This window comes from Eretmochelys imbricata, chromosome 7, assembly GCF_965152235.1.
Source record: "Eretmochelys imbricata isolate rEreImb1 chromosome 7, rEreImb1.hap1, whole genome shotgun sequence".
Classification (NCBI taxonomy): Eukaryota; Metazoa; Chordata; order Testudines; family Cheloniidae; genus Eretmochelys; species Eretmochelys imbricata.
Genome location: NC_135578.1, coordinates 53,933,015 through 53,945,092, shown reverse-complemented (window position 1 = coordinate 53,945,092; position 12,078 = coordinate 53,933,015). Strand labels below are relative to the sequence as shown.

The 12,078-nt window shown below is 43.4% G+C and overlaps 1 protein-coding gene across 3 annotated transcripts in view; it reads right to left on the bottom strand.

The window, feature by feature from the left end:
• The window catches only part of SEC24C (SEC24 homolog C, COPII component), a 62,131-nt gene that overhangs the window by 34,228 nt on the left and 15,825 nt on the right, over positions 1–12,078 (bottom strand). For 2 of the 3 annotated variants that reach the window (XM_077821049.1, XM_077821051.1), the window contains 5 exons: positions 10,931–11,106; positions 8,929–9,390; positions 4,632–4,762; positions 2,854–2,922; positions 723–834 (listed from right to left, as the gene is read on the bottom strand). In XM_077821049.1, the coding sequence (XP_077677175.1) occupies positions 723–834; positions 2,854–2,922; positions 4,632–4,762; positions 8,929–9,390; positions 10,931–11,106 (950 nt within the window). The remainder of the gene's footprint in view (positions 1–722; positions 835–2,853; positions 2,923–4,631; positions 4,763–8,928; positions 9,391–10,930; positions 11,107–12,078) is intronic. The other variant, XM_077821050.1, reaches the window with a different exon arrangement.

The window sequence follows — 12,078 nt, the reverse complement described above, 5'->3', positions numbered from 1 at the left end:
GTCACTAACAGTCAGAGCAGGGCTTAAAACCTTGAGACTGAGGCATGCCCTGCTTGGGGCAAAGTCCCCACTTGGACTCTCTATAACTAGACTACTTAACAACTACTTACTAATTACAAACTATTTACAAGGCCCTAAGGCTCGAAGACTGGAGTAGAAGAACCACTAATCCTTGCTATGCAAGGGAAAGGCGCTTTAACTGACCACCATGGGAGGTGAGAAGGAACTGATGCATGAGCGCAGCACTCAAGAGGGCACCGCAGCTGACCCTACGGATACTGCTAAGGCAAAAAATCTCCAACAGCCGTGCACGTGCGCGCATGCACACCTAGAATGGAATTGACATGAGCGAACCACTTGAAGAAAAACTGTTTATTCCTGGCTTTTTAACACACTTTGCTATGTTGGTTCTTATGCCTTCCCCAAGGAAGTGTCAATTGTCTTTACTTGTTGATTAGTTCTAGGTGGCCAAAACATCCACTGGAGTACAAGTTGGGGCTCTACTCATTTCACTTGTGACCTGAAACAGAATTTGAACTCAGGCCTCCACTGGTAAAAAGCTAGTACCCCTGCACCATAAAGGGAATGCTCCTCAGACTTCTCCATTAAGAATGTCTGATAATAATGTAATTGGATCTTTGGTAATGTGCTTTTTTTTTGTGCGGGGGGGGGGGAGGGGAAGGTAAGAGGAGGACTTACGGAGGGAGTGAACAGTATTTTACCTTGATCTTTCACCAGAAAATTGGTAGTAACGAGGGGTGGGACCTGCCCTCTAACTCCAGTGATGAATGGCTCTGATCCGCGGTTATTTCTGTCATCTTCAATTACTTGGATCTAGAATGGAAAGCAGCATGTTAGCCACAGCAGGCTCCATTTCATGGAGGGGGAACACAGAATCTGGAGTTACAGAGCAATCAGACAGGGATTGGGACAAACATTACTAGCTCTAAGAATTGAGAAGCCTAGACCTAGTTTAAGCTTTACCAAGCAGTCAACTCTTATGGTTTCGGAATTGGGAATAAGACAAGAGATGGGTTTATTTCAACAACAACCACCACCAAAAAAAAAAGAAAAAAAAAAAAGCCACCACATTTTAACCCCCTTCCCAGTTTTCTATTGTTTTAATTATTTTGAAGATTGACATGTTTTACATTTTAAGATCTGATCTGGACTCACAAAGCAAAATTTGGCCCAAGAAAATACTTTCTAACAGTATTCTGCTCTTTACTGCTCCCCAGTATGCTCTGTTGCAACTACAGTGACAGACAGATCTCTCTGGCAGCTTTGTTATAATTTCCAAATATCTTTCAGCTTGCACTGCCTTTTTTGCCTGCCTTTTCTTTCTGAGCTGTTAAGTTCCCAGTATTTTCACAAAGTGAAGCTATTCCACTGTATATCTGATTAGACTGTGACCAAAAGTAATATGAAAACTCAGAAGGAATTTGATCACTTCTACACAGTGCTCTCACTAGTTCATACTTTGAGCTTTTGGGACCGAGGCCAGTCTGCAACTCAGACTGTTACAGATCATTCAAGCTGAGCTCGACAGGATGGTAACAGTGTTAAATCCACTAGTTACCGGGACAAACTTTTTTAAAAGAATATATCTAATTAGAGATTATGCATTATGAAGTTCAATAGCACTTCTGGATTAAAAGTATCCAATGAATTCTGCCACAGAATGGGAGACTATAGAAAGAGAATTGAGCCCTTTTAACTACCTTTTCAGTACCAATGCCAAATCCATTTTAAGCATTAATCTAGCACTGATCATACTGAACAATCCAATGCCCGCAAATTATATCCCCCAATTTGCAACCTATTTTAACATGCAGAGTGTTATACAGCAGAGTTCTTGTTACCCTTACACAGTATATGTTCTAAACTGTGCAAGTGGAATGCTCAACCACAGAATCAGACTGTGACCATTCCAGGAAAAAATCTCTTCTCAAAACTCTACAGATTAACTGAAGTTGGTGTCATCACTGATTAGATACGAGTCATGTGACCAACTTTAGCCAATCACCAGTAAAACAGAAATGATATTGGGGTAATAGAAAATCTAATCCACCATTTTCCTCCAATCCAAAGGTAAATACTTTTCATTTTAAAAAGATTCTCAAGGCACATTTCTAATTTACAAATGTAACATTTTAATTTTTAACAGTGGTGTAGGATCACAGATAATGAAAGAATGTTTATAGCTCCCCATGCCTCAGAGGAAGGGATTCAGACAAGGAATTAATGTCAAAACAAAATGGTTACTTCAAAAAAGTGAGACAATATATCAAACATTAGCCCAGTATTGGCACCTCAAGAATAAACAGTAATCAAATTCAATTTACACAGGTGGAAAAGACTTCCACTAAGGAACAAACTGCGTGTACTTGTAATGCATATGGTATGCAGAGAGAGTATGTGTAACTACTCATACTGCATTTTTTGTTTCAGAGTAACAGCCGTGTTAGTCTGTATTAGCAAAAAGAAAAGGAGTACTTGTGGCACCTTAGAGACTAACCAATTTATTTGAGCATGAGCTTTCATGAGCTACATGTAGGTAGGTATTTTGCTTTTAAAGGTCAGGCAGACAATGTGGAGGGGAGACATTCTTCATAATCTGCTTCCAAAGTGCTGTCCACTTTCTATTGCCCCTTATTTCATGACATAGGAAGTGATTTCATGACCAGTCCCCATGTGGTGTTTATTTTATTCATTTTGATGAAGTAAGCAGAAAGGGATGGGAAAGAAGGATAAAAGATTAACACTGAAGGGTTAGTAAGGTGAAGCTTATGGCGCAAGCATGCACAGGTGGTCACCAACACACAGATGATAGAAGACAGACACCGCACTTACTGGGCTAGGAATTGCATCTGGGTCTATTCTGTGCCTGGGTTTCTGCTGGGGTGGCAGCTCACTGAGATGCTTTTTTTTTTTTTTTTTTTTTTAAAGTAACAGAGTGCCACAAAAAGAAAAACAAAGAAAGAGTAATAAAACAAAAAGTAACAGTGTTACTTCTCTCTGCCCGAATTTATAGCACTGGAGTTAGATATATACATTTGTACAATCATGCAACAAGAGGAAAAGAACACATCTGCTTCCATACTACACATTAATCCCAGAATCTGTCTTGCCATTGAACTGTTCTTGGGTTCTGAGCATTATGTTGGCAGAGACAATGGCTCACATGCTTGTTTTGTTAGAATTTGGGGATTTGCGCTTTAAGAACATGCTGCAATGGAGCATGCAATCTCTGTTTCTTTAGATTTAATTTAGTGAAAGAGGAGAGAAGCAAGCAAAGGTATTAAAATGCCCCCATTCCTTCCAAAAAGCAAGTCCTAAAACACACACAAACATCGAATCGAAAACCAGAAAAGCCTAGGACTTCAATACCGTTAGCTAGATCAGGTGGTAACATAAAGCCGGATTAAAGCCAGGTATAAAATTTAAGAAGTGACTAAAATCACTGCCCTAAAAAAGTTTGTCAGCATCAGAAGCAAGTGTGGTCTTTGGAAACACCAACTCAGCGGAATCAGGAAGAGTGGAGGACGAGCCTAAGAGGCTAGTGGTAGGAATTACGAGGGACTGGCATTTCACACTGTTGCTTGTCTGCACTCCCCTGCCTGCTTTTTGGAACCTCCCTTCTACAGAGGATTAAAATTTGAGAAATAGCTCATCCTTCAACTACCAGTGTCTCCCACGATTCTGCATAGAACGTTCTTGGCAACAGAGTTAACTAGCTGCTTTGAAGTTACATCTAGCGGAACAGGAAAGACGACACATTTATGGCCCATACGTTAAACAAAATATCAGCAGAGCTGGATTAACTGCTATGGTGTTATATATTCAATCAGTTCCTGTCATGATTGAGTAACAGTACACCTATAACGAATGGCCCACCATACTATAAACAAGCTCTTCAGGCCTCCTCAAATTGAGCCTTCATTGGTTTCTAACTCAATTGTTTATATCCTTCTTAGAAGCTGGATAATCTCAATGTCAGATAAAATTAATGCAGTTTTGGGACCTGTGTCAGTCAGTCAACTGTTTCAGACAGAGAACTTATTTTGTCCTATCAGTGAAGTGGGAGGTTTTCAAAATTCAGGTGACAATCCCCACAGGACATCTGATCATTTTTAAGGCAGGTCATGTGTTGTGCCTAAACCAGCACATGTAGGCCCTTTCGAAAAGCCACTAACAAACATCAGCACACAATGATCAAATTCTGTCCGGGGGAGTGACAATATGCACTACTTTGATAAATCAATGTGCAGTTGAAATACCCCCATACTTCTGCTTTTGGGTCTGAGGCAGGTAAGTATCCCATTTTTACAGACAGAGAAACAAAGGGAGAGAGAGGCTCAGTAATGTGTTCAAGACCACACACGGAATCAATGACAGAGTTGGGAAGGGAACTCAGATGGCCTACACCCAGTTCCATGCTCTAATCACTAGATAATACTGTTTCTGGTAAATCAGAGGTTATATTCCCAGAACCTCCATTCATGGGCAGAAGTATGAAGAACAAAGCCAACAGATAGAGCATTGGGACCAGTTTTTGGCACCCGTCAGTTTGATTTATAAGAAGATGTTTTATGTGGAAGTTCACGTTGGTGAGAACTGAATTAACTTACAGGGCTAGGAATGGAGTCTGGATCCAAGCGTTTTGGCGGGGGAGGTGGTGCAGGTTGACTCCCATAATTTGATGTTCCTGGATAAGCACCGCCATAGTTTGGTTGTGGGCCCCTAACCTGTCCAAAGGAACCTGAAAATGAGACAACAGAATGAAAGCATAACTAATTGTTCTGTATTTGTACAGCGCCTTGCACAACGGGGTCCTGGGTCTATTACTTGTGCTCCCTGGAGCTACTTTAATACAAATAATACTAAACACTTCCTTTCTTAACCAGTTATTCTAGTCATCTTAATCCAAAAATGGACAGCTACCTGCCCTTTAAGTAATTAGGATTGAAGAGATTTACCCAAATTCTTCAATTGTAACCTGTCTCTCTATCAGAGTAGTCCAGATTTAATAATGATTTAAGTAATCCATTTTTGGAACCTGTTTCAGAAATGGGAAGAACTGGTCCTTTAAGACAGTAGGCAATGGGTTAGATCTGCATTAAAGCCTCTATGAAAACACAGGCTATGCCACAGATCTGGCTAATATAAACTATGACCAAAGCAGTCCAGTACCCCATACTGCACCAACAAAATAAAGAAATACTGATAGAAGCGTGTCAGACAGCTTTTGTGTTGCCCGAGATTAGCACAGATTAAAATTTTGCTATTCTAATTTGTTTAGTTTTTAAATTTGCATATATTTATTTCATTTTGCTTTATACTTCCTTAATGGAAATTCCTGGGGTGGTACACGGTTGTTTCGGCTGCAAAAGACACAGAAGGCAGTATATAGGTAGATAGCTAAGTACCTGCTACTGTTCTCTTACAAAATGGATAGTTCTGCCCAGCAGTGTCTTAAACACTTAGGCCATGTCTATACTACCACTTCCATTGGCAAAATTTAGGTCCCTTGGGAATCTTGAAAAAACTAACCCCTTGAACGACATGTTTCACCCGCATAAGCGGTAGTGTGCACAGCGCTATGTTGGTGGGCAAGCTTCACCCGCTGACAAAGCTACTGCCGCTTGTTGGGGGTGGTTTTATTATGTTGATGGCAGAGCTCTCTCCTGTCAGCATAGAGGCGCTAGACAACTGATCTTATGGTGGCACAGCTGCATCAATACAGCTGTGTCCGCTGTAAGCTCACTAGTGTAGACATAGCCTAAGTGACATGGCCAATAACAAAAACTACACTGGGCAGATAGCTTTTAAGAAGTAGGTAATTCACCTAGCCAATTGTAAAATGCTGCAGGGAACTTCTTCCTGATCCTTGCAGCTAGTTATCAACATTAATGGTCACAACCATTCAGCGCTTTCATTCAACAGAAAATGTAATAGATATTAATTCATCCTCAACACCCCTTCAAAGGGAGAAACAAATTCAAAGGGATAAAGTAACCTGATCAGAAAGAGAACTTCAGTCAGGGTTAGAACTCACGTGTGCCTCGCTCTAAACCCCCTGATCAGCAACTATACCACTCTACAATGCAGTGATCAACAGCAGACAACATAACAGGATGAGAACTGTAGATCTTATGTTAAATACTTCTTTTCATACGTACTAAATTTACTGCTCTTTAGTTCACTAAGGCAGACAAATCAAGGCATAAGGAGATGGAAGAAGGAAGCGTCAGAAGGAGGGAGAGTAGCAATCCATTCTCAACATGTTACAATACTTCCATAAACATGCAGGGTGTGCACATTTTAATCCCCAAGCACCGATATTTAATTTTTGTAAATTCTCTACTTCTGAATATAGGAGAAAGCAAATGTCAACTTTACCAACCAAAGCTCAACATACTTAATTCAAATTGCAAACTCTTCAGGGCAGGGGACCATATTTTATTCTTGTAAAGAACAATGCAAACATATGGTGCTAAACAGTTAGAAATACTTTTGTACCAATGCAAGCCAAAATAATTTTTTTCTAATTCAGCTTAACTCAGTTAGCATCTACATTGACCAAGAAGCATGGAGTAAACACTAAATCTCCATTAGGGATACATCCACCAGAGGTGATCTCAGGACTCTCCTCTAAACTCTGAACAAGCTAAAGGGAACACTAGTGAAAAAAATGCAGCCAAGAGACCACACAGACACAAATCAGGAACCAGACCACTCTTGCACCTAACTCAGACTATAAGTCCATACTCTCCTGCAGTGCAAAGAGATCATAGAAGATTAGGGTTGGAAGAAACCTCGGGAGGTCATTCAGTCTAACCCCCTGCTCAAAGCAGGATCAACACCAATTAAATCATCCCAGCCAGAGCTCTGTCAAGCATGGCCTTAAAACCCTCTAAGGATAGAGATTCCACCACCTCCCTAGGTAACCCATTCCAGTGCTTCACCACCCTCCTAGCGAAATAGTGTCTCCTAATATCCAACCTACACCTCCCCTACTGCAACTTGAGACCACTGCTCCCTGTTCTGTCATCTGCCACCACTGAGAACAGCTGAACTCCATCCTCTTTGGAACCCCCCTTCAGGTACTTGAAGGGTACTATCAAATCCCCCCCTCACTCGTCTCTTCTGCAGACTGAACAAGCCCAGTTCCCTCAGCCTCTCCTGGTAAGTCACATTCCCCAGACCCTTAATCATTTTTGTTGCCCTCTGCTGGACTCTCTCCAGTTTGTCCACATCCTTTCTGTAGTTCTGAGGGGCCCAAAACTGGACACAATACTCCAGATATGGCCTCACCAGAATAGAGGGGAATAATCACTTCCCTCGATCTGCTGGTAATGTTCCTACTAATGCAGCCCAATATGCCATTAGCTTTCTTGGCAACAAGGACACACTGTTGACTCATATCCAGCCTCTCGTCCACTGTAATCCCCAGGTCCTTTTTTGAAGAACTGTCGCTTAGCCATTTGGTCCCCAGCCTGTAGCAGTGCATGGGATTCTTCCTTCCTAAGAGCAGGAATCTGCACTTGTCCTTGTTGAACCTCATCAGATTTCTTTTGGCCCAATCCTCTAATTTGTTGAGGTCACTCTGGACCCTATCCATACTCTCCAGCGTATCTACCTCTCCCTCCAGCTTAGTGTCATCCACAAACTTGCTGAGGGTGCAATCCATCCCATCGTCCAGATCATTAATGAAGATGTTGAACAAAACCAGCCCCAGGACCGACCCCTGGGGCACTCCGCTTGATACCGGTTGCCAACTAGACATTGAGCCATTGATCACTACCCGTTGAGCCCGACAATCTAGACAGCTTTCTATCCACCTTCTAGTCCATTCATCCAATCCATACTTCTTTAACTTGCTGGCAAGAATATGGTGGGAGACCATATCAAAAGCTTTGCTAAAGTCAAGATATATCCCATCCACCACTTTCCCCATATCCACAGAGCTGGTCATCTCATCATAGAAGGCCATCAGGCTGGTCAGGCATGACTCGCCCTTGGTGAATCCATGCTGACTATTCCTGATCACCTTCCTCTCCTCCGAGTGCTTCAAAATGGATTCCTTGAGGACCTGCTCCATGATTTTTCCAGGGACTGAGGTGAGACTAACCGGTCTATAGTTCCCCAGATTCTCCTTCTTCTCTTTTTTAAAGATGGGCACTATGTTTGCCTTTTTCCAATTGTGCGGGATCTCCCCCCACCGCCATGAGTTTTCAAATATAATGGCCAATGGCTCTGCAATCACATCAGCCAACTCCCTCAGCACCCTTGGATTCATTAATCTGGACCCATGGACTTGTGCATGTCTAGATTTTCTAAATAGTACTTAACCTGTTCTTTCACCGCTGAGAGCTGCTCACTTTCTCCCCATACTGTGCTGCCCAGCGGAGCAGTCTGAGAGCCGACCTTGTCTCTGAAGACTGAGGCAAAAAAAGCATTGAGTACTTCAGCTTTTTCCACATTATCTGTCACTAGGTTGCCTCCCCCATTCAGTAAGGGTTCCACACTTTCCCTGATCATCTTGTTGCTAACATACCTGTAGAAATCTTTCTTGTTACCCTTCACATCCCTTGCTAGCTGCAACGCCAATTGTGCTTTGGCCTGCCTGATTATACCCCTGCATGCTCAAGCAATATTTTTATACTCCTCTCTAGTCATCTGTCCAAGTTTCCACTTCTTGTAAGCTTCCTTTTTGTGTTTAAGCTCACCAAAGATCCTGTCTTGTGCGTACCTAATGCATTTGGAAGAAAGACATTCTCTCCCTTCAATAGGACAGGGAAATACTGGAATCTTCAATTACTGCCACAGTCCTGGATGACTGTGACTCAGTAACCAATACTACTGGTTCACTCAGACTGCACATTACCTTATATCAAGAACAGAAGGAGCAACGGGATGACTTACCATTCTGCTGCACTTGGTATCCTGACTGGGAAGGATGTGTGAGAGGAGGTGGTCCCTGGAGGCCAGTCATTGCAGGCCCAGACATGGCTGGATGAGGTGGTGGTGAGGACACATGATTAGGCTGGGATGTTGGTAATCCAGTTAGAGCATGTCCAGGCAACTGTGAGCCTTGCATTGTTGAAGGTCTTGGGGCCCCAGTGGTAGGAGGGTAACTGGAAGGTCCAATCCCTGTGGAGCAGGGAGGTGGGACAAAACCAGGGGCTTGAGGGAGGCGCTGGGCTGACAGTGGCAGACCAGAAAAAGCAGGTTGTGCCAGGGAAAGACCCTGAGACAGGCTGGTAGGAGGTAATACATGGGTCATGGTAACAGGAGGGGGTCCTTGGCTTGGAGAGTAAGATGTGTAGAGACCAGATCCTGTCGCAGTAAAGCTTCCTGAGGCTGGAGGAACTGATGTTGGGGGACCTGACGAGCAGAAAAGTTATTGCCATTATTTGCTTTCACGCAAACAAAAACCACCTGAGTTAAGAGAGCACAAACAAAATCCATGCCCTCTAACCTACCTTGATCTCTACCTTAAATCCAGACAAAACCCCGCAATGAAAGCCCTTCTGAAACTGGAGTCGGAGAGGCTAAGGAAGATGAAGTTCCTAAAGAGGTCCTGAATCATGATCACTCCCCGTCCCCGAAAAGGATCTTTGATTCCAGGAACATTTGTAATTCATTTCATGCTGTTTAACATTGTGAGTCTTTTCATTAACGTGAAGGCCATTATGCAGTGGCCAAGGCCAGATTGAAAAGCTACAGTGAACTTTATCTCCTACCATTGATCCTTCTCCTTGTAAGGCTATGTTTACATAACGGGCCTTACAGCTGTAAAATCTCCCATGTAGCCGTTCTTTGCCAGCAGGAGAAAGCTCTTCTACCAGCATAATTAAACCACTCCTAACAAGTGGTGTTAGCTATGTCAGCAGGAGAGCCTCTCCTGCTGACACAGTGCTATCCACACCAGCACTTTTGTTGGTGAAACTTATGTCGGTCGCAGAGTGTTTTTTTCAAAGCCTGACCGACAAAAGTGCTAGTGTATATGAAGCCTAACAATGCAAGACAGACGATAGCCTTAATGCAAATTTCCTGTCTTTTTTCTGTGTACCAAAATATGTTACTATCTAAAGGTAATTACACCATACTATTTATAGTGGGAAATTTGAGAAAGATATTTCCTTAAGTGTGTACAGTAGAATTTGTATACTTAAATCCCACTTGTTTTTCTCCTAACAATATGAAGTGTGATTACGCTATATTACAGAATAGGCTTAGCAAAATTAAGTGTGTTAACTAAAACAATTCAAGTGCAATAAAAATGTTTACACGCAGAGAAGACCTAATTTTACTGCAATCTCCAACCTTCTGTATAAAGGCAATGTCTTGCCAACTACAGGAATGACAACAGAAAAAAGGGTGCCTGGCTTCAACATTTTCTGCTGTAGAAGTCTTCTTATGTCAATTTAGTTTACAAAGCCCCATGAAACCCTTCAGTGCAGGACAATACAGTCTTTCATCCACTTATTGTTCACACAAGTTCAGCACTTTGTCCCTTTGGTAGCTCCAACAGGCTTTTTCCCCCTTCCTTTTTTAGACCAGGCTCCTGCCCAGCATCAAAGTATGTAGAATCTGCAACAGCTGGCTGAGAAAATGGTCTATTTCTGCAGTTCACATCCAGCTAGTGCAGCTGAACAGTAGAACCAGTTACACTTTTCTTCCTCGGTTCCTGAAATCTGTTCCCAGGATCACCATATGTAACAGGCTCAGTGCTAAGCTTTCTCAAGTAACTGCCTATGACTATAAGATCTACCTGTATACTACCATGACACTCAATGTCCAGAAAACACTATCTCTTACTGGAGGAGGGTCACTGCCATATGAAAATGGCTCCACTACCAAAATACAAACACAGAAAGAAAGCAATTATACATACACAACCCTGTGTGCCATAACAACTCACCATAGCCCAGGCCAGCTGGGGGAGGAGCCGAGGCTGAACTGCCTATCTGCATTCCTGCCATGTGATTGGTCAGTTGCTGCGCGCTGGTTGGGGGAGAGCCATATTGCTGGAAGGTAGCTGGTTGGCTAACAGCTGTGGGTCCAGTGCCTGGTATGAATGGCTGAGATGCAGAGGGCCTGTGAGGGGAGAGAAGGAAAGAATACAAATGTTATTAAGAGTGCCCTGTTATGTGAGGAATTACAGTTTTCCATGCTTTACAAACCACTTGAGTGTTCCACCACACCTTCTTGGTTTCAAGTTCTCACAAAACCCAAGAATTAAGCAGTACATGAAGTCTGAAACACAATTACAGTTTCTGCACATCTTTCAATATTCTGTAACACTTCTGCTATCAGAAATCCTGTGTTTCTTACAATACAAATACTCTTATAGATTCACCTCACCAAACACTGTGCTTTTGTTTTTTCCCATGTTAGGCACAGCACTGTCCTAGAAGTACTGCTGCAATCTACTGGCATAGTAGCAGTGCTTTGCATTGCCAAGTGGGAGACCTACCTTGTACTTCTCAGTCTCACCCCACAGTTAGTTTGAGGCTGGAAGAGCTGTCAAGCTAGGATGGGTCAGCCATTTTGGAGAGCGAGTGGGAAAAGGAAGTGCTTAAGTGTCAATCAATGGAGACTATTACAGCCAATTAAAAGAAATGCTGTCTGACTCCAAAAATGATCTATGCCCAGCCATCCTCTAAAACCTACTGGCATGACAGGGGGGCCCTTGGATGGAGAATCCTCAGAGTTCCTAAGGAACACAAAGAAGCCAGAAGGGCATCGCATAGAGCACCATGCCCCCCCCCAGGGGCCACAGGGGCACATTGTCTCCTTCCAGGAGCGGCATGGGGCCACAACAAGCAGGGAGTCTGCCTTAGCCTTGCTACGCCACAGACCAGGAGCCACCCACAGTAAGTGCCGCCCAGCAGGAGGCCACACCCCAACCCCCAGCGTCCTCCTGAAGCCAGCACCCAAACCCCTGCTGTGCCCCGTGCCCCAAGCCCCAGCCCTGAGCCCCCTCCCAGAGCCAGCAGCCCCCTCCCACACTGCAAACCCCTCTGCCCCAGCCCAGAGCCTGCACCCCTCCCTCTACCCCAGCCCGGT